The sequence below is a fragment of the Rattus norvegicus genome, chromosome 13, assembly GCF_036323735.1.
Source record: "Rattus norvegicus strain BN/NHsdMcwi chromosome 13, GRCr8, whole genome shotgun sequence".
Taxonomy (NCBI): Eukaryota; Metazoa; Chordata; class Mammalia; order Rodentia; family Muridae; genus Rattus; species Rattus norvegicus.
In genome coordinates, this window is record NC_086031.1 from 107,001,524 (window position 1) to 107,026,599 (window position 25,076).

At 45.9% G+C, this 25,076-nt stretch overlaps 1 protein-coding gene across 13 annotated transcripts in view; it reads right to left on the minus strand.

Annotated features, from left to right (window-relative positions):
- Window positions 1-25,076, minus strand: part of Syt14 (synaptotagmin 14) — a 152,377-nt gene that overhangs the window by 56,018 nt on the left and 71,283 nt on the right. The window contains exon 3 of one of the 13 annotated variants that reach the window (XM_063272735.1): window positions 5,021-8,647. The exons of 11 other annotated variants lie outside the window; for them this stretch is intronic. In XM_063272735.1, the coding sequence (XP_063128805.1) occupies window positions 8,643-8,647 (5 nt within the window). In that variant the 3' untranslated portion in view covers window positions 5,021-8,642. Of the gene's footprint in view, window positions 1-5,020; window positions 8,648-22,478; window positions 22,660-25,076 lie in introns of those variants that run through there. One more of the 13 variants, XM_039091523.2, reaches the window with a different exon arrangement.

The window sequence follows — 25,076 nt, forward strand, 5'->3', positions numbered from 1 at the left end:
TCCTTGACAGTTCAGTCCCTGCCAGGAAAGGCTAAAGGGTCCTGCTCTGAGTAGATGATGGTTCTGTGGTGACATCGGAATGACAAGCAAACCCTACATTTTCATCAGTAAGAGCCTAGGCCTCCCTTCTATCAGTGGGCACCCTCATGTCCACAATGTGATTAGGAAATGACCTGCTGTGAGTACTCTGCTCCACTCATCTCTGTCTTCTCAGCTCAAAAGTGCCTGTTCCTAATGGTGTACAATGGTATCACACGGCACTTCTACTTCTACATGGCTTTGGCAACTAATTAAAAGTGTATGCTTGAACCCTTCATGTCCTTTGCCCTTTTAATGAGACCCTTTACTGTGGCTCCAGCCTCGGAGTTCCAGAGCAGCTTGGAAGTTACTATGGAAACCAGTGACAAGCATTCTCCCCAGCTGCTTTCTGTGTCTCATCAGACATTAGAAAACTGACGTGGCACAATCAAGTCATCCAGACACTACGAATTTTAATTCTCTTGCTATTTATGCTTTAAAATAATATATCATATACATCTTTTAAGTTAACCAAATCATCAAACTAGTAATATCATTTTTTTAAATTCGAATAGAGATCAGAGTAGAAAATATGCACTGTTAAGACTTTAAAGCATAAGCATTAAAATAATATTTTATTTCTAGAATGAAATCTGAGATTCAATAAATTTCAGAAGTGAAAACGTCTATCTCTATTAAAGTTAATATCCCATAGGTACAGTCATGTAGCTGGGTCACACCTCTAGACAGCTATGGGTATGAATGGTAACGGTTGGCTCAGGGATAGGTACTGGCTTCTAACAAAAAGTATCTCTGCAAAAGAGAATAAATGGGTTGTGTGTGTGTGTGTGTGTGTGTGTGTGCGTGTGTGTGTGTGTGTGTGTTTTATCAGGCAAAATTATCAGTAAAAATTTGGATTAAGTCAGAAATAATCTCATTCTGTCTTCTACTTCCCTCTTTATCAATCTAACAATAAAATGCTTCTATTTAAAGCCTCATACCAAGAATATAATTTTTTATTAAAAAAAGTAATTGGTATTAAACTTGGCTTGTACAATTTTTTTTTGCATTTCTTGTCCGAAGTCTTTTTAAAATGTCAATATGACAGCACAGAAGGTAAGGCAAAATATCCTATGTCTTTTGAAGACAAACAAACACCTATTTGTCTTAAATTTGCCATAGTTTAGTCTCCCATGTGACCAAAGAATTTATAAGACAATATAGCAAAAACAAACAGAAATATGAGCATGGTTTTATGCATCATTTGTTATATAAGAATGTGTGACTAAGGGTGACACAGACAGTTGACAGGATACTCTTAGCACCCTGTCTATGAACTGCTGCAGGAGAGCTCCTGATTTTGTAAGTACCTAAGAATAAACACAAAGCCAAGGGTTAAGGGGCACAGTGGCTAAGGTAAAGTGCTTTCTTGCTGTAAGAGCATCAGGACCCGAGGTCAGATCCTTAGGACCCATGTAAAAAGTTGAGTGCAGGGGTTGGGGAGTTAGCTCAGTGGTAGAGTGCTTGCCTAGCAAGCGCAAGGCCCTGGGTTCGGTCCCCAGCTCCGAAAAAAAGAAAAAAAAAAAAAAGTCGAGTGCAGCAACCTTGTGCTGGGGAGGCTGGGACAGGAGGATCCCTGAATTTCTGGGCCAGCCAGTCTTACCCAATCGGTAAGTTACAGGTTTAGGGAGAGACCAAATCTCAAACAATAGGGTGAAGAGCACTTGAGGAAGTCATCCACACTGATTTCTGTCCTCACCACACACGTACACACACATGCAAGTGCCCTCTACACACATTCACACTGACAAGAAAAAATATAAAGCTTCAGTGTGACACCACATATTCCACAGAGTTGCCAAGCCAACCTCTCAATGCCTCAGATTTTCCCCTGACAGCGAGAGAGCATCTTTGTCAAGAGATCTATCAAATTAATGAAAAGAAACCATAAGAATAAAGTTATCAGACTACCCAACCTGAATGAGAATTACTTGAGCCAAAAATAATGTTATCTCCTAAATTCTTATCAGGACCCACAAGTAACATTTAATTACTTTTTTCTATTTCAGAAAATTGTAGAGAGAAAGTCTGGAAAAATAAATAAATCCAAATTTCCTTACTGAATTGACAAGCAGAGAAGACCCAGCCACAAACACAAAGCAGGTACTAGGAAGAGTGCTTGGGGAGTCAGAGAAGGGGTCTATGCTAACAGTGGCCGGGGTGTGCCCCACTGAATAGTATGATCTACTTAAACTGAAATTTAACTGTTCCCTGTCTTTTCCTCCTATAGCTTCTTTAACCAGGCATTTACTTTTATATGAGGCACTACACAAGTCGCTTAAACTCCGCTTCAAAAGAGTTATCCATTTGTAAAGACTTTAGTTGGGAGGTAAGAACCAGTAAAGAACACAGGAACCTACCATCTGTGTGTATTTAAGTATCCTGAGCCCATCTGTGCTTATAAGATGAAGACAGTAGCCAAATTTTAATTTTAACTACCATGAACTCCTAACATTAAACAGGTCTATAACCTTCTCAAAGATCATTGCCAACTGAGACCAAGAGTTCAAACACACGGGCCTCTTTCCCATTCAATCCACGATGTGCACACACTCAGCTCAGTGCTGACTTGCTACAACCTTCAAGGGCAATAATGGTGGAGCAGGTGAACTGCAGTAATATAATCTGGTGTATCTGCTGTGCACAGCATGTAGTTGATCATGTTAGTTTGTTTGTTATTTAGACAATACTATTATATACTATACACCTTGGGTATTAATTTTATTCTCAATGGATAAATGAGAAATTAGTCTAGTTTGCTTGACTGCAGTGGCCTGGATCCAAACCTACAATCCATTGTGTGCCTGAGAACAGAAAGTAAAAGGTTCAAGATGGGACATTTATCAAGTAACAACAACAAGAAAACAGGCATGACTAGGCCAGCATCAGAAAGAAATGGATTTAAAAAGTTAGCTGCAGCAGACGGCTCAGGAGTTAATGGTGCTTGCTGCTCTCCCAGAGGACTGAGGTTAGGTCTCAGCACCACAGGAGCTGGCTCACAACCACCTGTAACTCCAGCTCTGGGGGATTTGATTCCCACCTGTGGTCTGTGTAATCACTCATACACAGATACACAGATTCATGTAAGTAATTTTTAAAATGAACCATGCATAGCAAGGAGACTTGTCAAACGTAAAGGGCCAATCCATCTGAATAATGTGACCTTCATAAACACACACACACCTAGGGAGACTGCATCAAGTTTCACAAAGAAAAACTGTCAATCAAGGAACCACTTTTCTAGGAAGACACCTGAAGACCTAAAAGCAAGAGCTCTAAAAGTTCCATAGCAACACAGCAGCATCAGCCACGAAACAACACAGCAGCATCAGCCACGAAACAACACAGCAGCATCAGCCACGAAACAACACAGCAGCATCAGCCACAAAACAACACAGCAGCATCAGCCACAAAACAACACAGCAGCATCAGCCACAAAACAACACAGCAGCATCAGCCACAAAACTACGTGGCAGTAGTCACCTAAACGCTCATCAACAGATGAACAAAGTGCAATATTTGCACAGATTGGATCCATATCACAAAAAGTAAAAGTCTGACGTATGACCAAAACACAAATCAATGACTTAAAATGCATCTAAAACTAAGGCACACAAGGTATGCTGCTATCCAGGGGGACCTCCTCCTTCTCAGAGGTGAAGGGAAGGAGAGGAAAAAGGGGGTTAGGGGCTGTGTGAGGGAGGGACTGGGAGAAGGGAGATGCTACAATCAGGATGTAAAATTTATAAATAAATAAATTAAAGGAAAAAACTATGGCAGAACAGGAAGAAATTAAAGATCTAAATGACCAGACAAACATCTTGTATTCATGGATTTAAAAAATGGCTGTATTTCTCCAAGCCAATGTATTGAATCAACATAAATGCCACAGTGACTTAGCACGAGTTCTTTGGAGAAATTGTCAAGCTGATCCCACATGTTATTTTTTTTATGACACTAGCATAGCAAAAACAAACATGAAAACAAAGACAAAGGTAGAAAGACTCAACTTCAGAAATAACGACAGACATTTAAATCAATCAAAGTCCAGAAAAAGACCATGTATATGGCCAATCTGGCTGACAGGGGAGCCAAGACACACAGCGGGGAAACAACAACCACTAACTGTGGAGCTGTAGCCTTAGTGGCCTAACACCCATGTGGAAATTAACTCAATACAGATCGAAGACCTAACATAAGAGCCTGAATTACAAAACAAAGAAAGCACAGGGAAGGCTTCACTTCCTGAGTTACATGTTGAGTATGGACAGGCAACATTAGGAAAAAGAGATAGAGGCAGTTGTAGGCATCAGACCAAAAAAAGAAAGAAGAGGAAAAAAGAAAAGAAAAACAAATATCAAATAACTAAAAAAGGACCTAACTCGAAAATGTGTAAAGGACCTAAACCTTTTTCAAAGAATATACAGACATGCCTGATAAGCACATGAAAAGATATTCACAAATATCAATCATCAGGAAAAAAGGAAAAACCACCAAAGCCAGAAAGACGCTACTTCACGCTAATACAATGGACGCTAATACAATGGACGCTAACACAATGGCTACTACTAAGACAGGACAGCATCACTAAATAGAAATAGGCTAACAGACTAGGTGGCCCCATGCACTGTTAGTAGGAGTGGAAAGTTGCTCAACTAATGCAGAAAACTCTACAAATGTTAAGTACAGACTTCCCAAATGACCAGCCCAGCTAAGCCATCCCTTAGGAGAAAGCAGAAACTTAATCAGATCTTTGTACTGTAACATCTACAGCTCATGACAGCCAGAAGGGAATCAACTCGTGGAGGAGTGTGTAAGCAAAGTGTGGTGTGTGCGTACAGTCAACTACTATCTAAGCTCTGATACATGCCACAACATGGGCAAGCCTTGAAGACATTATGTTAAATGGGATTAAAGATATAACAGGACACATATTGAATGATTTTGCTTATTTGTATGAACTCTTTATTCTAGGCAAATTTACTGACACTGAAAGTAGCAAGTAGTTACCAGTGACTGAGATGAGAGGAACCCAAGAGTTATTCTTTTATTAGTGTAATGTTCTGGAATTTGAGAGTGGTAACAGCTGTTCAACAATATGAAAGCACTCAATATTATAATGGTAAATTTTTATACTGATATTTTGAATTTTTATATTTTATTTTATATTTTGAATACAGTACCACAATCAATGGAAACAAGTAACTAATTAGAAAATAATGTAATTCTCAGAATGCCACAACCTGAAAACTTTCATTCTATATCATTTAGACACAAAAACACAAAAGGGTAAAAAGTAGATAATTCTATTCAAATGAGGTCCTATTAAGTGAGTTGAATTTATGCCATATGCATTTTATCATAATGAAAAATTAAAATAAAACTTTCTTACTAGAAAGATTTAAATTTAGCTTTCAAGAGACTTGGTAGGAAAATGATAGTGAAAATTGAGACATCTGCCAAACTAATTTTTATACGGAACTTGTAGTGGAGTGAAGGGAGATGAAGGAGATGTTAGTTCGTTCAGAGAAACTAAATATTAGAAGGGCATTATATCCAATTAGGTAACGCGAAACAACACTAAACCACAACAGACCCAAGACAACGCATAACAGTCTTTGGACAAGGAATTCCCTTGTTGTGGAGAAAACATGAAGTTGCATGATAAAAACACATATATAACTGCTCTAGCTAATCGCAGCTGAGACCAAATGAAAAGCAAACACACACACACACACAAAGTTACAGGGCTGTTATGACACAAAGTAGAAGGACAGACAGAATGAAAAGCTGTTCTGAAAAGAGGAGGACTGTGAAACTTCACACTGATCATTAAGACCAGCACTAAAGGATAGTCAAGAAACTTCCCATGAAAGCTCACTGTGGTCTCAACAAAAATAGCACTGGGACTGCTTTACAATTCATCTCTAAGGATTGGTGCAAAGAAAAACGACAAATCTGACAAAATTCTACAATATTAGACACTATAACTGGGAAATTAATTAGAATCAAGTTAAAAATAGACATAATCTCAAAAGAAAACAGCACATGACAAAAATAGTATTTTAAGTCTATAATTACAAAAGAGATTGTTCAGCAAATAATATAGTACAAGAGGTAAACAATTTGGAAAATATGGTTAAATACCTATGTAAGTCTGTTGTTCAGACTCTATTTCTCTGCCCACAGTATGACCCATCCACTGTCACAACCACTGGATCCTAATGGGGGGCCAAGGTGGAGACCTCAGTGGCAAGTACGCACTTGGGAACAGACGTGAGAACAGACTCTGGGGAAACAGGCTTCAGTGAGACAGCTCACTTCAGTGGGAGGAACAAAGGAACAAAGGACATTCAAACCTTTGGGTAGGGCCTATCCAGGTAAGTGTACATCATTGGCTGGAGTCAGGATGCCGATGCCTCCTTTGCATAAGGAGGAATTGCAGGTGCTACTGGACGTGATCTTAAAAGGGAAGAGGAAGTTTAACCTGGCTACTTGGCTATTTGACCTTCAGTGGTAAGGCAAAGATGGGGCACAGGTCTATTTGCACTGGGACATGCGGGCCTGGGGGGACAGGATGGGGGATAGGTGGGCAATGATCCTACTCCTGCTGATCAAGACCAGAGTTCCAGTTTGGGGCTTTGGACATGCCTACACTCCACTCTTGCTCCAGCCTGCTCCCCACTGTAACTTTAATTTTTTTCAAAACCTATTTTTAATAATGGTTCCTAAATAATTTAACCTCCCTTGTGCATCACCCACCAGAGGTAGTGGAAAATAAAGGAAGAGTTAAGGGCTGAGGTTGGAGGTAAAATCTGATCAAAATATAGTATCTAAAATTATCAAAGAATTAATATAAGTATTTTTAAATCAATGAAGTAAAAATAAAAGTATAGCAAAAAGAAACCAAGTGCAAATGGCAAAAAAGGGAAGAAAAATTAAATTTCTTTAACATGACTAAGTAAAACGTAAAACGTTGAGATCATGAAAATACTAAAATCGGCTGTGGCAGCAGAAGCCGATGAGCCTAGCACTTGATGGGGAGAGGGAGGAGACGCAGGATTTCAGACCAGGCCAGGCCAGATACACACCGTTTCTAGGCCAGTCTGGGATAGATGCCGGGACTCCTTCTTATAAAATAAAAATTAAAAATATTTACCATATATAATAAAAACTGATTTCTTAGTGTCCATGAGCTCTTGTTAATCAATAAGAAAATTAGTATCAATTTGAAAGGAAATGGATCAAATTTACTAAATTACAATCAAACATACATATACATATACCACTTAGAACATAAACTATAAAATTACAACACTCAATATCAAATTCTAGAATTAGGTATTGTTTCAGAATTAAACAGCTATTACAGTTTTAAAGACAATGTGTAGCTAGAATGTTATCAAATATGTCAAAGCTAAGATCTGCACACAGAAACATTGTTGTTTCACCACTTTAAAGTGAGAGTGAAAGGTACAGACTTTTGAGACCAGAATGCCAACCCTCCTTTGTAACACTGTAACTCTAGAAAACAACAAAAAGACATGTTGACAGGAAGGTGGTATGACAAACATCAAAAACTGTCTGAGTTAAAACTGTTAGCCTAAGCTGACAGCCCATGAAGGCGATCGTTATCGACTTCCACATAATTAAGCTCCTATTCCCAGAAGTTCATAAAATGAGAAAAAAAGTATCTCTGACTTAGTACACTTACCAGAAAGCGTCTTTTAGATCTATGGAGTACAAAACAGATGATTACACGGCCAACCTTTGCAGAGATCATCCCTGCACAGTTTCACACTGCGAACATAAAATCTGATATGCAGTTGGCTGTTGGTTCTGTCTTTAACCTGCACTCAGGCACTTCCAGGTACTTAACATTCAGAACACATTCACATTACCACCCAAAGGCTAACTAACACAGCACACTCCACCATCCGTTGCTCAACAGTGTCCTCAGGCTCTAGCTCTGAGTCAGAGTTGCTACTAAAAGGCCAGACTGAGACCCAAACATGAATAAGATATATCTCATTTTTATTTCTAAGCAACAAGTTGACATTTTCTGCCATACTCTGCCAAAAAATACAGAATTATTATAGATCAGATCTTTACTGCTACTGAAAAAGAAACAAATAAGGCAATAGTAGTTGAGAAAATAAATTTGAAGTAATAGACAAAACAGAATTTGGCTCAAATAGCAAAGCTCAAGAGATAACACTAGATTATATGACATTTTGCCAATAACCAAAACAAACATAAAATTACAAGTCCAAGCTGTGTGTCATATTGAGAACTGGGATTTTCTTTTAAGATTAAGTTTAGATTATGATCTATACAACTAAGATTATTTTTACTTAAATGCTCTATTAGTCCTATTATTACATCTCCAAATCTGACAGGAACAACCCAGGTTACAAAGGTGTGACTCCATCAAATGAAACCGCAGCTCTGGTAAGACAGCATGTCAGAGAAAACAGCAAATCCATCACATGGACTCTGGGTGTCTGTCTGCTTCAGACTGCAAGTTTGCTCTTGAGGAAGACGATGAGTCAGTCTACCAAGATCTATCCTGAGGCAACCAAAAGCATACATGTTTATCAATGAATTGAAATGTGATTCACATTGATGAGCCTCTAATATAACTCTCAGAAGCAAAGCTAACTGTATATTCTGTTAATTATTCACAGAAGTTTCAAACTTAGCTAGTCATTTAAAGAAACACTCTAGATACAACCAGCATCGCTGCTCACATGACCAAACTACTCAATCATGAAATTTTTGTGTCAAATCTATTCAACAGGATAGGCATATGAAATTCCCAATGATTACAGGTACATCTTCAACCACGACAGTCCATTAACATGAAGAAGCATGATGATGATGATGATGGTGGTGATGATGATGACGGTGGTGGTGGTGAGGGTGATGACAATGATGACGATGATGACGATGATGACTAGGACGACGACGATGACGACGACGGCGGCGGCGGCGGCGGCGGCGGCGGCGGCGGCGGCGGCGGCGGCGGCGGCGGTGGTGATGAGATAGAGGTTTCAATGGTATCTGATGTAGTGAAAAAGATTCATTTGACAGGCCTTTGGGAGATTCAGCGAAGACATAAAGGCCATTTTCTGTAGACAAAAATAATCTCATGGACACAAAAAGGACTCCCTCTGGCCTTTGAGGGAAAAGGAAACTTAAATATTCAACTGACAGAATAGAGAAAAGATATCTTCATCAACTGAGACCTCTACTGAAGTAGAAGTATATAAAAAGCACTGTTGCACAAAAATGTTTAATAAGTGTTCTTTAAGAAAACAGGAGGAAAACAAACTTACAGCAATTCAATCACCAAGTAAAGTTAGAAAAACTGACACAAAGACATTTAAGTCACAACATCAGTAGAGAGAAGAAAACCAGTCCAGAAGCCAGGCTCATGACAAATAACTCCAACATGGTCAACTGCACTTAGTTTGGTCTATTCTTTTCCCTCCCCTCCCCTTTCCTTCCCTTCCCTTCCCTTCCCTCTCCTTTCCTCCCAACGTCCTTCACTTCCCCTCCCTCCCTCCCTCCCTCCCTCCCTCCCTCCCTCCCTCCCTCCCTCCCTCCCTCCCCCCTCTCTCCTTCCCTCCCTCCCTCCCTCCCTTCCTTCCTTCCTTCTTCTTCCTCTTTCCCTCTTTTTTGTTTTTCATGATAGGCTTTTTTCTGTATAGCCTGGGCTATTCTGAAACTCACTCTGTAGACCAGGCTGGCCTAGAACTCAGCTCTGCCTGCCTTTGCCTCCCAAGCGCTAGATAAAAGGTGTGAACCACCACCCGGCTCTATACTTATTTTCTTAAGATGATTTACTGTTCTTGAAATTTCCATACTGTCTGTATGTGTGTTTCCGTGTGTGTGTGTGTGTGTGTGTGTGTGTGTGTGTGGTGTGTGTGTGGTGTGTGTGTGTGGTGTGTGGTGTGTGTGTGTGGTGTGTGTGTGGTGTGTGTGTGTATATGTGTGTGTGTGGTATATGTGTGGTGAGTGTGTGTGGTGTGTGTGGTGTGTGTGTGTGTGGTGTGTGTGTGGTGTGTGTGGTGTGTGTGTGTGTGTGGTGTGTGTGGTGTATGTGTGGTGTGTGTGTGGTGTCTGTGTGGTGTGTGTGTGGTGTATGTGTGGTGTGCGTGTGTGTGGTTTGTGGTGTGTGTGTGGTGTATGTGTGGTGTGTGTGTGTGGTGTGTGTGGTGTGTGGTGTGTATGTGGTGTGTGTGGTGTGTGTGTGTGTGTGGTGTGTGTGTGGTGTGTGTGTGTGGTGTATGTGTGGTGTGTGTGTGGTGTGTGTGTGTGGTGTGTGTGGTGTATGTGTGGTGTGTGTGTGTGGTGTGTGTGGTGTATGTGTGGTGTGTGTGTGTGGTGTGTGTGGTGTGTGTGGTGTGTGGTGTGTGTGTGGTGTGTGTGGTGTGTGTGGTGTGTGTGTGTGTGTGGTGTGTGTGTGTGGTGTATGTGTGGTGTGTGTGTGGTGTGTGTGGTGTATGTGTGGTGTGTGTGTGTGTGTGGTGTGTGTGGTGTATGTGGTGTGTGTGTGTGTGGTGTGTGTGGTGTGTGTGTGTGGTGTGTGTGGTGTGTGTGGTGTATGTGTGGTGTGTGTGTGTGTGGTGTGTGTGTGGTGTATGTGGTGTGTGTGGTGTGTGTGTGTGTGGTGTGTGTGGTGTATGTGTGGTGTGTGTGGTGTATGTGTGGTGTGTGGTGTATGTGTGGTGTGTGTGTGTGTGTGTGGTGTATGTGTGGTGTATGTGTGGTGTATGTGTGGTGTGTGTGTGTGTGTGGTGTATGTGTGGTGTATGTGGTGTGTGTGTGTGGTGTGTGTGTGTATATGTGTGTGTGTGGTATATGTGTGGTGAGTGTGTGTGGTGTGTGTGGTGTGTGTGTGTGTTGTGTGTGTGTGGTGTGTGTGGTGTGTGTGTGTGTGTGGTGTGTGTGGTGTATGTGTGGTGTGTGTGTGGTGTATGTGTGGTGTGTGGTGTGTGGTGTGTGTGTGTGTATGTGTGTGTGTGGTGTATGTGTGGTGTGTGTGTGTGGTGTGTGTGGTGTGTGTGTGGTGTGTGTGTGTGTGGTGTGTGTGTGTGGTGTGTGTATGGTGTGTGTGTGGTGTGTGTGTGTGTTGTGTTTGGTGTATGTGTGGTGTGTGTGTGTGCGTGGTGTGTGTGGTGTATGTGGTGTGTGTGTGTGTGGTGTGTGTGGTGTGTGTGTGTGGTGTGTGTGGTGTGTGTGGTGTGTGTGGTGTATGTGTGGTGTGTGTGTGTGGTGTGTGTGTGGTGTGTGTGGTGTGTGTGGTGTGTGTGTGTGGTGTGTGTGGTGTATGTGTGGTGTGTGTGGTGTATGTGTGGTGTGTGTGTGTGGTGTGTGTGGTGTATGTGTGGTGTGTGTGGTGTATGTGTGGTGTGTGTGTGTGGTGTGTGTGGTGTGTGTGGTGTGTGTGGTGTATGTGTGGTGTGTGTGTGTGGTGTGTGTGTGGTGTATGTGGTGTGTGTGTGTGTGTGTGTGGTGTGTGTGTGTGGTGTGTGTGGTGTGTGTGTGTGTGGTGTGTGTGGTGTGTGTGGTGTATGTGTGGTGTGTGTGTGTGTGGTGTGTGTGTGGTGTATGTGTGGTGTGTGTGTGTGTGTGTGGTGTATGTGTGGTGTATGTGTGGTGTATGTGGTGTGTGTGTGTGTGTGTGTGTATGTGTGTGTGTGTGGTATATGTGTGGTGAGTGTGTGTGGTGTGTGTGGTGTGTGTGTGTGTGGTGTGTGTGTGGTGTGTGTGGTGTGTGTGTGTGTGTGGTGTGTGTGGTGTATGTGTGGTGTGTGTGTGGTGTATGTGTGGTGTGTGGTGTGTGGTGTGTGTGTGTGTATGTGTGTGTGTGGTGTATGTGTGGTGTGTGTGTGTGGTGTGTGTGGTGTGTGTGTGTGTGTGTGGTGTGTGTGTGTGTGGTGTGTGTGTGTGGTGTGTGTGTGGTGTGTGTGTGGTGTGTGTGTGTGTTGTGTTTGGTGTATGTGTGGTGTGTGTGTGTGTGGTGTGTGTGGTGTATGTGGTGTGTGTGTGTGTGTGGTGTGTGTGGTGTGTGTGGTGTGTGTGTGTGTGTGTGGTGTATGTGTGGTGTATGTGGTGTGTGTGTGTGTGTGGTGTGTGTGTGTATGTGTGTGTGTGGTATGTGTGTGTGTGTGTGTGTGTGGTGTGTGTGTGTGTGTGTGTGTGGGTGTGTGTGGTGTGTGTGGTGTGTGTGGTGTGTGTGGTGTGGTGTGGTGGTGTGTGTGTGGTGTGTGTGTGGTGTGTGGTGTGTGGTGTGTGTGTGTGTGTGTGTGTGTGTGGTGTTGTGTGGTGTGTGTGTGGTGGTGTGTGGTGTGTGTGTGGTGTGTGTGTGTGGTGTGTGTGTGGTGTGTGTGGTGGTGTGTGTGTGTGTGTGGTGTGGTGTGTGTGGTGTGTGTGTGGTGTGGTGGTGTGTGGTGTGTGTGGTGTGGTGTGTGTGTGGTGTGTGTGGTGTGTGGTGGTGTGGTGTGTGTGGTGTGTGTGGTGTGGGTGGGTGTGTGTGGTGTGTGTGTGTGGTGTGTGTGTGGTGTATGTGGTGTGTGTGGTGTGTGTGTGTGGTGTGTGTGGTGTGTGTGTGGTGTGTGTGGTGTGTGTGTGGTGTGTGTGGGTGTGTGTGTGGTGTGTGTGGTGTGTGGTGGTGTGGTGTGGTGTGTGTGGTGTGTGTGGTGTGTGTGGTGTGTGTGGTGTGTGTGTGGTGTGTGTGGTGGTGTGTGGTGTGTGTGGTGTGTGTGGTGTGTGTGGTGTGGTGTGTGTGGTGTGTGGGGTGTGTGTGGTGTGTGTGGTGTGTGTGGTGGGTGTGTGGTGTGTGTGTGGGTGGGTGTGGTGGGTGGTGTGGTGTGGTGGGTGTGTGTGGGTGTGTGGTGTGTGTGTGTGTGTGTGGTGTGTGGTGTGTGTGTGTGTGTGTGGTGTGTGTGTGGGGTGTGTGTGGTGGTGTGTGTGGGTGGGTGTGGTGTGGGTGTGGTGTGGTGTGGGTGGTGTGGGGTGGGGTGTGTGGGGGTGGGGGTGGGGGGGGGTGTGGGGGTGGGGGTGTGTGGTGTGTGGGGGTGTGTGGTGTGTGGGGTGTGGGTGGGGGTGGGGGGTGTGTGGGTGGGGTGTGGGGGGGTGTGGTGTGTGGGGTGTGTGGGGTGTGTGGGGTGGGGTGTGGGGGTGGGTGTGTGGTGGGTGTGTGGGTGGTGTGGGTGTGGTGGTGTGTGTGGTGTGGGGTGTGTGGGTGTGGTGTGTGTGGTGTGTGGGTGTGTGTGGTGTGTGGGGGTGTGTGGTGGGTGTGGTGTGTGGGGTGTGTGTGGTGGGGTGTGGTGTGTGTGGTGTGTGTGGGTGGGTGTGGTGTGTGTGGTGTGTGGTGGGGGTGTGGTGGGGGGTGTGGTGTGGTGTGGGGTGTGGGGGTGTGTGTGTGGTGTGTGTGTGGTGGTGTGGTGTGGTGGTGTGTGTGGGTGGGGTGTGGTGTGTGTGGGTGTGTGTGGTGGTGTGGTGGTGTGGTGTGTGGTGTGGTGTGTGTGGTGTTGTGTGGGGGTGTGTGGGTGTGGGGTGGTGGTGTGTGGTGTGGTGGTGTGTGGGGTGTGTGTGTGGTGTGGTGGTGTGTGGTGTGGTGTGTGTGGTGTGTGGTGTGGTGTGTGTGGGTGTGTGTGGTGTGTGTGTGTGGTGTGTGTGGTGTGTGTGGTGGTGTGGGTGTGTGGTGTGGTGTGGGTGTGTGTGGGTGTGTGTGGTGTGTGTGGTGTGTGTGGTGGTGTGTGGTGGTGTGGTGTGGTGTGGTGGTGTGGTGTGGGGTGTGGGTGGTGTGTGTGGTGTGTGTGGGGTGGTGGTGTGTGGGGTGTGGGTGTGTGGTGTGTGTGTGGTGTGTGTGGTGTGTGTGGTGTGTGGTGGTGGTGTGTGGTGGTGTGTGTGTGGTGTGGGTGTGTGTGGTGTGTGTGTGGTGTGGTGGGTGTGTGGTGGTGTGGTGTGTGTGTGGTGTGTGGTGGTGTGTGTGTGTGTGGGGTGTGTGGTGTGTGTGTGGTGGTGGTGTGGTGTGTGGTGTGTGTGGGTGTGGTGTGTGTGGGTGTGTGTGGTGTGTGGTGTGTGGGTGTGTGTGTGTGGTGGTGTGGGTGGTGTGGTGGGTGTGTGGTGTGTGTGGTGTGTGTGTGGTGTGTGTGGTGTGTGTGGGTGTGTGTGGTGTGTGGGTGTGTGTGGTGTGGGTGTGGTGTGTGGTGTGTGTGTGGTGGTGTGTGTGGTGTGTGTGTGGTGTGTGTGGTGGTGTGTGGTGGTGTGTGTGGTGTGTGGGTGTGTGTGTGGTGTGTGGTGTGTGGGTGGTGTGTGTGGTGTGTGTGGTGTGTGTGTGTGGTGTGTGTGGTGTATGTGTGGTGGTGGTGTGGTGGGTGTGTGTGGTGGTGTGTGTGGTGTGTGGTGTGGTGTGTGTGGTGTGTGTGTGGTGTGTGTGGTGTGGTGGGTGTGGTGTGGTGTGTGTGTGGTGTGGTGTGTGTGGTGTTGTGTGTGTGGTGTGGTGTGTGTGTGGTGTGGTGTGTGTGGTGTGTGTGTGGTGTGTGTGGTGTGTGGTGTGGTGTGGTGTGTGTGTGGTGTATGTGTGGGTGTGTGTGGTGTATGTGTGGTGTGTGTGTGTGTGTGTGTGGTGTGTGTGGTGTGTGGTGTGTGTGTGTGTGTGGTGTATGTGTGGTGTGTGTGTGTATGTGTGTGTGTGGTGTATGTGTGGTGAGTGTTTGTGGTGTGTGTGGTGTGTGTGTGTGGTGTGTGTGTGGTGTGGTGTGTGTGTGTGTGTGTGTGGTGTATGTGTGGTGTGTGTGTGGTGTATGTGTGGTGTGTGTGTGTATATGTGTGTGTGTGGTATATGTGTGGTGAGTGTTTGTGGTGTGTGTGGTGTGTGTGTGTGGTGTGTGTGTGGTGTGTGTGGTGTGTGTGTGTGTGGTGTATGTGTGGTGTGTGTGTGGTGTATGTGTGGTGTGTGTGTGTGTGGTGTGTGTGTGTATGTGTGTGTGTGTGGTATATGTGTGGTGAGTGTGTGTGGTGTGTGTGGTGTGTGTGTGTGTGGTGTGTGTGTGGTGTGTGTGGTGTGTGTGTGTGTGTGGTGTGTGTGGTGTATGTGTGGTGTGTGTGTGGTGTATGTGTGGTGTGTGGTGTGTGGTGTGTGTGTGTGTATGTGTGTGTGTGGTGTATGTGTGGTGTGTGTGTGTGGTGTGTGTGGTGTGTGTGTGTGTGTGGTGTGTGTGTGTGTGGTGTGTGTGTGTGGTGTGTGTGTGGTGTGTGTGTGGTGTGTGTGTGTGTTGTGTTTGGTGTATGTGTGGTGTGTGTGTGTGTGTGGTGTGTGTGGTGTATGTGGTGTGTGTGTGTGTGTGGTGTGTGTGGTGTGTGTGTGTGGTGTGTGTGGTGTGTGTGGTGTGTGTGGTGTATGTGTGGTGTGTGTGTGTGTGGTGTGTGTGTGGTGTATGTGGTGTGTGTGTGTGGTGTGTGTGTGTGGTGTGTGTGGTGTATGTGTGGTGTGTGTGGTGTATGTGTGGTGTGTGTGGTGTATGTGTGGTGTGTGTGTGTGTGGAGTGTGTGTGGTGTATGTGTGGTGTGTGTGTGTGTGTGTGGTGTATGTGTGGTGTATGTGTGGTGTATGTGTGGTGTGTGTGTGTGTGTGGTGTATGTGTGGTGTATGTGGTGTGTGTGTGTGTGTGTGTGGTGTGTGGTGTGTGTGTGTGGTGTGTGTGGTGTATGTGTGTGGTGTGTGTGGTGTATGTGTGGTGTGTGTGTGTGGTGTGTGTATGTGGTGTGTGTGGTGTATGTGTGGTGTGTGTGTGTGGTGTGTGTGTGGTGTATGTGGTGTGTGTGGTGTGTGTGTGTGGTGTGTGTGGTGTATGTGTGGTGTGTGTGGTGTATGTGTGGTGTGTGTGGTGTATATGTGGTGTGTGTGTGTGTGGTGTGTGTGTGGTGTATGTGTGGTGTGTGTGTGTGTGTGGTGTATGTGTGGTGTATGTGTGGTGTATGTGTGGTGTGTGTGTGTGGTGTGTGTGTGGTGTATGTGGTGTGTGTGTGTGTGTGTGGTGTGTGTGGTGTGTGTGTGGTGTATGTGTGTGTGTGGTATATGTGTGGTGAGTGTTTGTGGTGTGTGTGGTGTGTGTGTGTGTGGTGTGTGTGTGGTGTGTGTGGTGTGTGTGTGTGTGTGTGTGGTGTATGTGTGGTGTGTGTGTGGTGTATGTGTGGTGTGTGTGTGGTGTATGTGTGGTGTGTGTGTGTGTGGTGTGTGTGTGGTGTATGTGGTGTGTGTGGTGTGTGTGTGTGGTGTGTGTGGTGTATGTGTGGTGTGTGTGGTGTATGTGTGGTGTGTGTGGTGTATGTGTGGTGTGTGTGTGTGTGGTGTGTGTGTGGTGTATGTGTGGTGTGTGTGTGTGTGTGGTGTATGTGTGGTGTATGTGTGGTGTGTGTGTGTGTGTGGTGTATGTGTGGTGTATGTGGTGTGTGTGTGTGTGTGGTGTGTGTGTGTGTGTGGTGTGTGTGTGTGTGGTGTGTGTGTGTGGTGTGTGTGTGGTGTGTGTGTGGTGTGTGTGTGTGTGTGGTGTATGTGTGGTGTATGTGTGGTGTGTGTGTGTGTGGTGTGTGTGTGGTGTATGTGGTGTGTGTGTGTGTGTGTGTGTGGTGTGTGTGTGGTGTGTGTGGTGTATGTGTGTGTGTGGTATATGTGTGGTGAGTGTTTGTGGTGTGTGTGGTGTGTGTGTGTGTGGTGTGTGTGTGGTGTGTGTGGTGTGTGTGTGTGTGTGTGGTGTATGTGTGGTGTGTGTGTGGTGTATGTGTGGTGTGTGTGTGGTGTATGTGTGGTGTGTGTGTGTGTGGTGTGTGTGTGGTGTATGTGGTGTGTGTGGTGTGTGTGTGTGGTGTGTGTGGTGTATGTGTGGTGTGTGTGGTGTATGTGTGGTGTGTGTGGTGTATGTGTGGTGTGTGTGTGTGTGGTGTGTGTGGTGTATGTGTGGTGTGTGTGTGTGGTGTGTGTGTGGTGTATGTGTGGTGTATGTGTGGTGTGTGTGTGTGTGTGGTGTATGTGTGGTGTATGTGTGTGTGTGTGTGTGTGTGGTGTATGGTGTGTGTGTGTGGTGTGTGTGGTGTATGTGTGTGGTATGTGTGGTGTATGTGTGGTGTGTGTGTGTGGTGTGTGTATGTGGTGTGTGTGGTGTATGTGTGGTGTGTGTGTGTGGTGTGTGTGTGGTGTATGTGGTGTGTGTGGTGTGTGTGTGTGGTGTGTGTGTTGTATGTGTGGTGTGTGTGGTGTATGTGTGGTGTGTGTGGTGTATGTGTGGTGTGTGTGTGTGTGGTGTGTGTGTGGTGTGTGTGTGTGTGGTGTATGTGTGGTGTATGTGTGGTGTATGTGTGGTGTGTGTGTGTGTGGTGTGTGTGTGGTGTATGTGTGGTGTATGTGGTGTGTGTGTGTGTGTGTGGTGTATGTGTGGTGTGTGTGTGTATATGTGTGTGTGTGGTATATGTGTGGTGAGTGTTTGTGGTGTGTGTGGTGTGTGTGTGTGGTGTATATGTGGTGTGTGTGTGTGTGGTGTGTGTGTGGTGTATGTGTGGTGTGTGTGTGTGTGTGGTGTATGTGTGGTGTATGTGTGGTGTGTGTGTGTGTGGTGTGTGTGTGGTGTATGTGGTGTGTGTGTGTGTGTGTGTGTGTGGTGTGTGTGGTGTGTGTGTGGTGTATGTGTGTGTGTGGTATATGTGTGGTGAGTGTTTGTGGTGTGTGTGGTGTGTGTGTGTGTGGTGTGTGTGTGGTGTGTGTGGTGTGTGTGTGTGTGTGTGGTGTATGTGTGGTGTGTGTGTGGTGTATGTGTCGTGTGTGTGTGGTGTATGTGTGGTGTGTGTGTGTGTGGTGTGTGTGTGGTGTATGTGGTGTGTGTGGTGTGTGTGTGTGGTGTGTGTGTGTATGTGTGGTGTGTGTGGTGTATGTGTGTGTGTGTGGTGTATGTGTGGTGTGTGTGTGTGTGGTGTGTGTGTGGTGTATGTGTGGTGTGTGTGTGTGTGTGTGTGTGGTGTATGTGTGGTGTATGTGTGGTGTGTGTGTGTGTGGTGTATGTGTGGTGTATGTGGTGTGTGTGTGTGTGTGTGGTGTGTGGTGTGTGTGTGTGGTGTGTGTGGTGTATGTGTGTGGTATGTGTGGTGTATGTGTGGTGTGTGTGTGTGGTGTGTGTATGTGGTGTGTGTGGTGTATGTGTGGTGTGTGTGTGTGGTGTGTGTGTGGTGTATGTGGTGTGTGTGGTGTGTGTGTGTGGTGTGTGTGTTGTATGTGTGGTGTGTGTGGTGTATGTGTGGTGTGTGTGGTGTATGTGTGGTGTGTGTGTGTGTGGTGTGTGTGTGGTGTGTGTGTGTGTGGTGTATGTGTGGTGTATGTGTGGTGTATGTGTGGTGTGTGTGTGTGTGGTGTGTGTGTGGTGTATGTGTGGTGTATGTGGTGTGTGTGTGTGTGTGTGGTGTATGTGTGGTGTGTGTGTGTATATGTGTGTGTGTGTATATGTGTGGTGAGTGTTTGTGGTGTGTGTGGTGTGTGTGTGTGTGGTGTGTGTGTGGTGTGTGTGGTGTGTGTGTGTGTGGTGTATGTGTGGTGTGTGTGTGTGTGGTGTGTGGTGTGTGTGTGTGTATGTGTGTGTGTGGTGTATGTGTGGTGTGTGTGGTGTGTGTGTGTGTGTGTGGTGTATGTGTGGTGTATGTGTGGTGTATGTGGTGTGTGTGTGTGTGTGTGGTGTGTGTGTGTATGTGTGTGTGTGTGGTATATGTGTGGTGAGTGTGTGTGGTGTGTGTGGTGTGTGTGTGTGTGGTGTGTGTGTGGTGTGTGTGGTGTGTGTGTGTGTGTGGTGTGTGTGGTGTATGTGTGGTGTGTGGTGTGTGGTGTGTGTGTGTGTATGTGTGTGTGTGGTGTATGTGTGGTGTGTGTGTGTGGTGTGTGTGGTGTGTGTGTGTGTGTGGTGTGTGTGTGTGTGGTGTGTGTGTGGTGTGTGTGTGTGTTGTGTGTGGTGTATGTGTGGTGTGTGTGTGTGGTGTGTGTGGTGTATGTGGTGTGTGTGTGTGTGTGGTGTGTGTGGTGTGTGTGTGTGGTGTGTGTGGTGTGTGTGGTGTGTGTGGTGTATGTGTGGTGTGTGTGTGTGTGGTGTGTGTGTGGTGTATGTGGTGTGTGTGGTGTGTGTGTGTGGTGTGTGTGGTGTATGTGTGGTGTGTGTGGTGTATGTGTGGTGTGTGTGGTGTATGTGTGGTGTGTGTGTGTGTGGTGTGTGTGTGGTGTATGTGTGGTGTGTGTGTGTGTGTGTGTGTGGTGTATGTGTGGTGTATGTGTGGTGTATGTGTGGTGTGTGTGTGTGTGGTGTATGTGTGGTGTATGTGGTGTGTGTGTGTGTGTGTGTGGTGTGTGGTGTGTGTGTGTGGTGTGTGTGGTGTATGTGTGTGGTGTGTGTGGTGTATGTGTGGTGTGTGTGTGTGGTGTGTGTATGTGGTGTGTGTGGTGTATGTGTGGTGTGTGTGTGGTGTGTGTGTGGTGTATGTGGTGTGTGTGGTGTGTGTGTGTGGTGTGTGTGGTGTATGTGTGGTGTGTGTGGTGTATGTGTGGTGTGTGTGGTGTATTTGTGGTGTGTGTGTGTGTGGTGTGTGTGTGGTGTATGTGTGGTGTGTGTGTGTGTGGTGTATGTGTGGTGTATGTGTGGTGTATGTGTGGTGTGTGTGTGTGTGGTGTGTGTGTGGTGTATGTGGTGTGTGTGTGTGTGTGTGTGTGGTGTGTGTGGTGTGTGTGTGGTGTATGTGTGTGTGTGGTATATGTGTGGTGAGTGTTTGTGGTGTGTGTGGTGTGTGTGTGTGTGGTGTGTGTGTGGTGTGTGTGGTGTGTGTGTGTGTGTGTGTGGTGTATGTGTGGTGTGTGTGTGGTGTATGTGTGGTGTGTGTGTGGTGTATGTGTGGTGTGTGTGTGTGTGGTGTGTGTGTGGTGTATGTGGTGTGTGTGGTGTGTGTGTGTGGTGTGTGTGGTGTATGTGTGGTGTGTGTGGTGTATGTGTGGTGTGTGTGGTGTATGTGTGGTGTGTGTGTGTGTGGTGTGTGTGTGGTGTATGTGTGGTGTGTGTGTGTGTGTGGTGTATGTGTGGTGTATGTGTGGTGTGTGTGTGTGTGTGGTGTATGTGTGGTGTATGTGGTGTGTGTGTGTGTGTGTGTGGTGTGTGGTGTGTGTGTGTGGTGTGTGTGGTGTATGTGTGTGGTATGTGTGGTGTATGTGTGGTGTGTGTGTGTGGTGTGTGTATGTGGTGTGTGTGGTGTATGTGTGGTGTGTGTGTGTGGTGTGTGTGTGGTGTATGTGGTGTGTGTGGTGTGTGTGTGTGGTGTGTGTGTTGTATGTGTGGTGTGTGTGGTGTATGTGTGGTGTGTGTGGTGTATGTGTGGTGTGTGTGTGTGTGGTGTGTGTGTGGTGTGTGTGTGTGTGGTGTACGTGTGGTGTATGTGTGGTGTATGTGTGGTGTGTGTGTGTGTGGTGTGTGTGTGGTGTATGTGTGGTGTATGTGGTGTGTGTGTGTGTGTGTGGTGTATGTGTGGTGTGTGTGTGTATATGTGTGTGTGTGGTATATGTGTGGTGAGTGTTTGTGGTGTGTGTGGTGTGTGTGTGTGTGGTGTGTGTGTGGTGTGTGTGGTGTGTGTGTGTGTGGTGTATGTGTGGTGTGTGTGTGGTGTATGTGTGGTGTGTGTGTGTGTGGTGTGTGTTGTGTGTGTGTGTATGTGTGTGTGTGGTGTATGTGTGGTGTGTGTGGTGTGTGTGTGTGGTGTGTGTGTGTGTGTGGTGTGTGTGTGGTGTGTGTGTGGTGTGTGTGTGTGGTGTGTTTGGTGTATGTGTGGTGTGTGTGTGTGTGGTGTGTGTGGTGTATGTGGTGTGTGTGTGTGGTGTGTGTGGTGTGTGTGTGTGTGGTGTGTGGTGTGTGTGGTGTGTGTGGTGTATGTGTGGTGTGTGTGTGTGTGGTGTGTGTGGTGTATGTGGTGTGTGTGGTGTGTGTGTGTGGTGTGTGTGGTGTATGTGTGGTTTGTGTGGTGTATGTGTGGTGTGTGTGGTGTATGTGTGGTGTGTGTGTGTGTGGTGTGTGTGTGGTGTATGTGTGGTGTGTGTGTGTGGTGTATGTGTGGTGTATGTGTGGTGTATGTGTGGTGTATGTGTGGTGTATGTGTGGTGTGTGTGTGTGTGTGTGTGGTGTATGTGTGGTGTATGTGGTGTGTGTGTGTGTGTGGTGTGTGGTGTGTGTGTGTGTGGTGTGTGTGGTGTATGTGTGGTGTGTGTGTGTGGTGTGTGTGTGTGGTGTGTGTGGTGTATGTGTGGTGTGTGTGTATGTGGTGTGTGTGTGTGTGGTGTGTGGTGTGTGGTGTGTGTGGTGTGTGTGGTGTGTGTGTGGTGTGTGTGTGTGTGTGTGTGTGTGTGTGTGTGTGTGTATGCAGATAAGACTATAGAACATTCTTGGATGTCACTCTTCAGAGGTCATAGGACTGCCTACCTTCCTCTCTCCCTCCCTTCCTGCTTCCTTCCTTTCTAAAACATATTTATCCCACTGTCTTCGGGCTCATCAAATAATCTAGACTATTTAAAACTAAATGAAATAACGGAGTATAAACTCCACACATATTTTGTTTAATTAATTACGTTAGACAGAGATCTGTTCACTGTACAGCTCCTTCTGGCCTTGATCCTTGATCCTTGGTCTCATCCGTGAATGGTGGTATTAAAGATGTGTAACACTACACTCAAAGAAGGCTCTTTCCTTTCTTTGAGTGCCTTCTACTTGCTAAGCACATACTTTTCCCATCACTTACATCCCAACTTGATTCTGTGCAAATAACTTCATACATTATGCCAGAAGTTGTAACAATAAAATGAAACTCTGAACATTCTTCTGAGGAGACAGCACCTTAGAACATGAGAACTGGGGTGAGCCTTATGTAATCCTGTCTGGTCTAACCTGCAAAACGAATAACAGAGAGCTGGCTCCACACTAAACAAGCACAGGTTACAAGTGCTAAGATTAGAAGCTATGCCTGCCAGACTGCTAAATACAGACCAACATAACTGTACATAGGGACCCTAGCCACTCAACTGTGTTAAAAGGGAGAAGGGGGAGATGCGTACAACCTGTCCACAGTGACTCAAAGGCAGCAGGAGTCAAAGCTAGGTTCAAGCAGAGCTTCAGAACCCTCTCCCACATCAACTGCACAGTAGCCCCATCACTCTACTTCTTACCTCCCAGCTCCCAACTCCCTCTTCTCCATCCTGAACTGGTCAGACATGCATACATTGTTATATGGCTGGGTGAGAAGGCCACAGCAAAAGCACCGCAAGCTAAAACCTTTTGCAAAGATGTATGAGAGTGTCTGGCAAGTTGGAGGGCAAAGTGAGTGACACATTTCTGAAAGCGTATGAGATGTTTAATTTCACCGCAGAAGGAAGGCATTCCAGGGTACAGGACTTGAGGTCAGAGAAAAGTGGAGACTTCCATGCAAGGGAAGCCCTCCCTGCACCAATCTATCCCAGAAGCTATGTTGGCAATGTATCTCCTCCTCAGAAGAAAACATGCTGCACATGATCTGAAAGAGATCATGTAAAACTGGTAAGACTTCAGAGCTCAATTCTCTGAGAGGTGTCCCCAAACCCACAACTCGTCCTTTCCCCTGTAGTAGTGAGCGTTGTTCCACAGCAATAACTACAACCAGTGCAGTCCAGAAGGGAGCTGACAGCACAGCATGGTTAGCAAGACCAGACACAGACGCCATTGAGAGTAGTAGTCTGTCCTGATTGGAGGAGCAGACTGGTACTCCCAGACTCCTTGATGCCAACAGCACTGGAATGCAGACTAGAGTCTACATGAGAATTATTTACATCATCAACATTATCATGATTACCTGGAAACAGGTACCCAAATACAATGAGAAAATGGGTAATGTCTATGTTCCATGGCACCATCAGTTATGGTCACAATAATTGACTCTATTTTTTTTTCATTTAGTATAGAAAACAGATCAAAGTCTCCAATCCTACAACAACAACAACAGGGAAATAAGATTGCTAAATACTCATAGTTGATCAATACATAATGTGCACACTATCAACACATCATGGTACATTCCAAAAATGCCCTATTTTTTACACATTAACAAAAATCTTTTAAATATTTGAGACAGAAATTACAACTACCTTGGGTTGACCAGATAAATTATTTTTCTATTCTGTAACAAAACAACATGGCCAAGGCAACTGATAACAGTTTATTTAGACATCCATTCCGAAGTCCATTGTATTAGGGAGACATGACAGGAAGGCTCAAGCATTTCAGTAGGAGCAGGAAGCTAAGGACTCACATCTTGAACTAAAGTGTGGAGTATAAAGTTCGTGAAATCAGAAGGGTGTTCTAAACTCTCAAGCTCGTCTTCAGAACAAGGCCGCACACCCTAAGTCTCCCCAAACAGCAGCACCAACTTTGGACCAAGAGTTCAAATGCCCGAGACTTCAGAGAACATGTTTCAAACCATCAAAAACACTGTACACATGTTTCAAACTATTACACGCATATCTAAAATTTAATTATAAAAATTTAAATAATTACTTATATTTTTAAATCTCATAATCAACATTAACATGATCCTATTTGTGTCTATAAGCTGAAAAAAACACAATATTTATGCTATATGTCTGTCTCTCTCTACATCAGTAATTCTCAACCTTCACATTGCTGCAACCCTTTAATACAGTTCCTCATGTTGTGGTGACTCCAAACCACAAAATTATCTCTGTTGCAACCTCATATCTGATATTTTTGCTACTGCTATGAATCATAATGTAAATATCTGTGTTTTCTGATACTGGTGACTCCTGCGAAGGAGTCATTTGAATCCAGAGGGGTTGTGGCCCAAGATAGAGAACCACTGTCCTAGATAGCTAGACAGATACGTGTTCTTCACTGCTGACATACATACTCATTTCTCTTCAGTTAGCAAGGATGGCCATGTGAAGTCTTGGATTAAAAAGCCTATGCCAATCACTAAGAAATATAAAGTCTGTGGATGTTCATATTGGGTCCTTATTAATTATGAAGTAATATTCTAATCAGGTTGGCTGTGGCAGCTTTTGTTGCTGTCTGTGATGGTTTCTTTACAAGTATGTGAAATTCCTGTGTGAAGTTCAGTGTCATCCCAGGATCTCCAGTTACCAAGATAGCATCTCTCAACCTGCCCATACTTCCAGGCCTCTACTTTGCATGTTCGTCCAGAAGAAGCCTCAACATCCCTCTGCCCTGCAGAGTTTCGAATGCCCACATAGGAAGGGTAAGTTAAGGTTCCAGCTCCTCACTCTGCTTCATGGATGTGGGTGGTGGGAGGAGCACAGCCGTGAGATCCTTCATGAAACTGGAAGCAGCTTAGGCTCTGAGATTAGTGTTGGCTGCTTGACTACAGTGAGAATTTAAGGTGAAGACCCACCTTAAATGTGTTATGTGAGTAGTTTTTAATTCCAGGTGTGGGAGAGACAGCTGCTTCACAGCTGGTTATTCTAATTTGCTTCATGCACTAGCAGGGACATGATTTTTGCCAGCTGCAGATAATTTAATTCTGGGGACTCTGGAAAGGGTATATGTAGGGCAAGTGGAACTGTGTCAACAGACAAAAACTGGGAAGGTTGAACAGATTAAAAACCCCAGGATTCTCCTCTCTGAGACAGGTAGGTATTTCATCTGCTCCTGACCCAGTTTCTGTCCTGAGCAAACGACCACAGCACCGCCACATGAGGATCATTTCCAGACATCCACCCCTGAGCTAAGCCATAGATCCCCACACCCCCACACCTGCACACCTGGGAATTTGGGAACCCCTGCCTCTTCAGCCTCAGCTTGCCTTGTTTCTCACCTGGGCTGGGGCCCCATCTTGGGCTATATTCATAGCCTAATGCCTCCAGTTTTGCCTGCCCAGTGGCGTTCACGCACCCCTTCCCTGGAACCACAGGTAAAGTATGT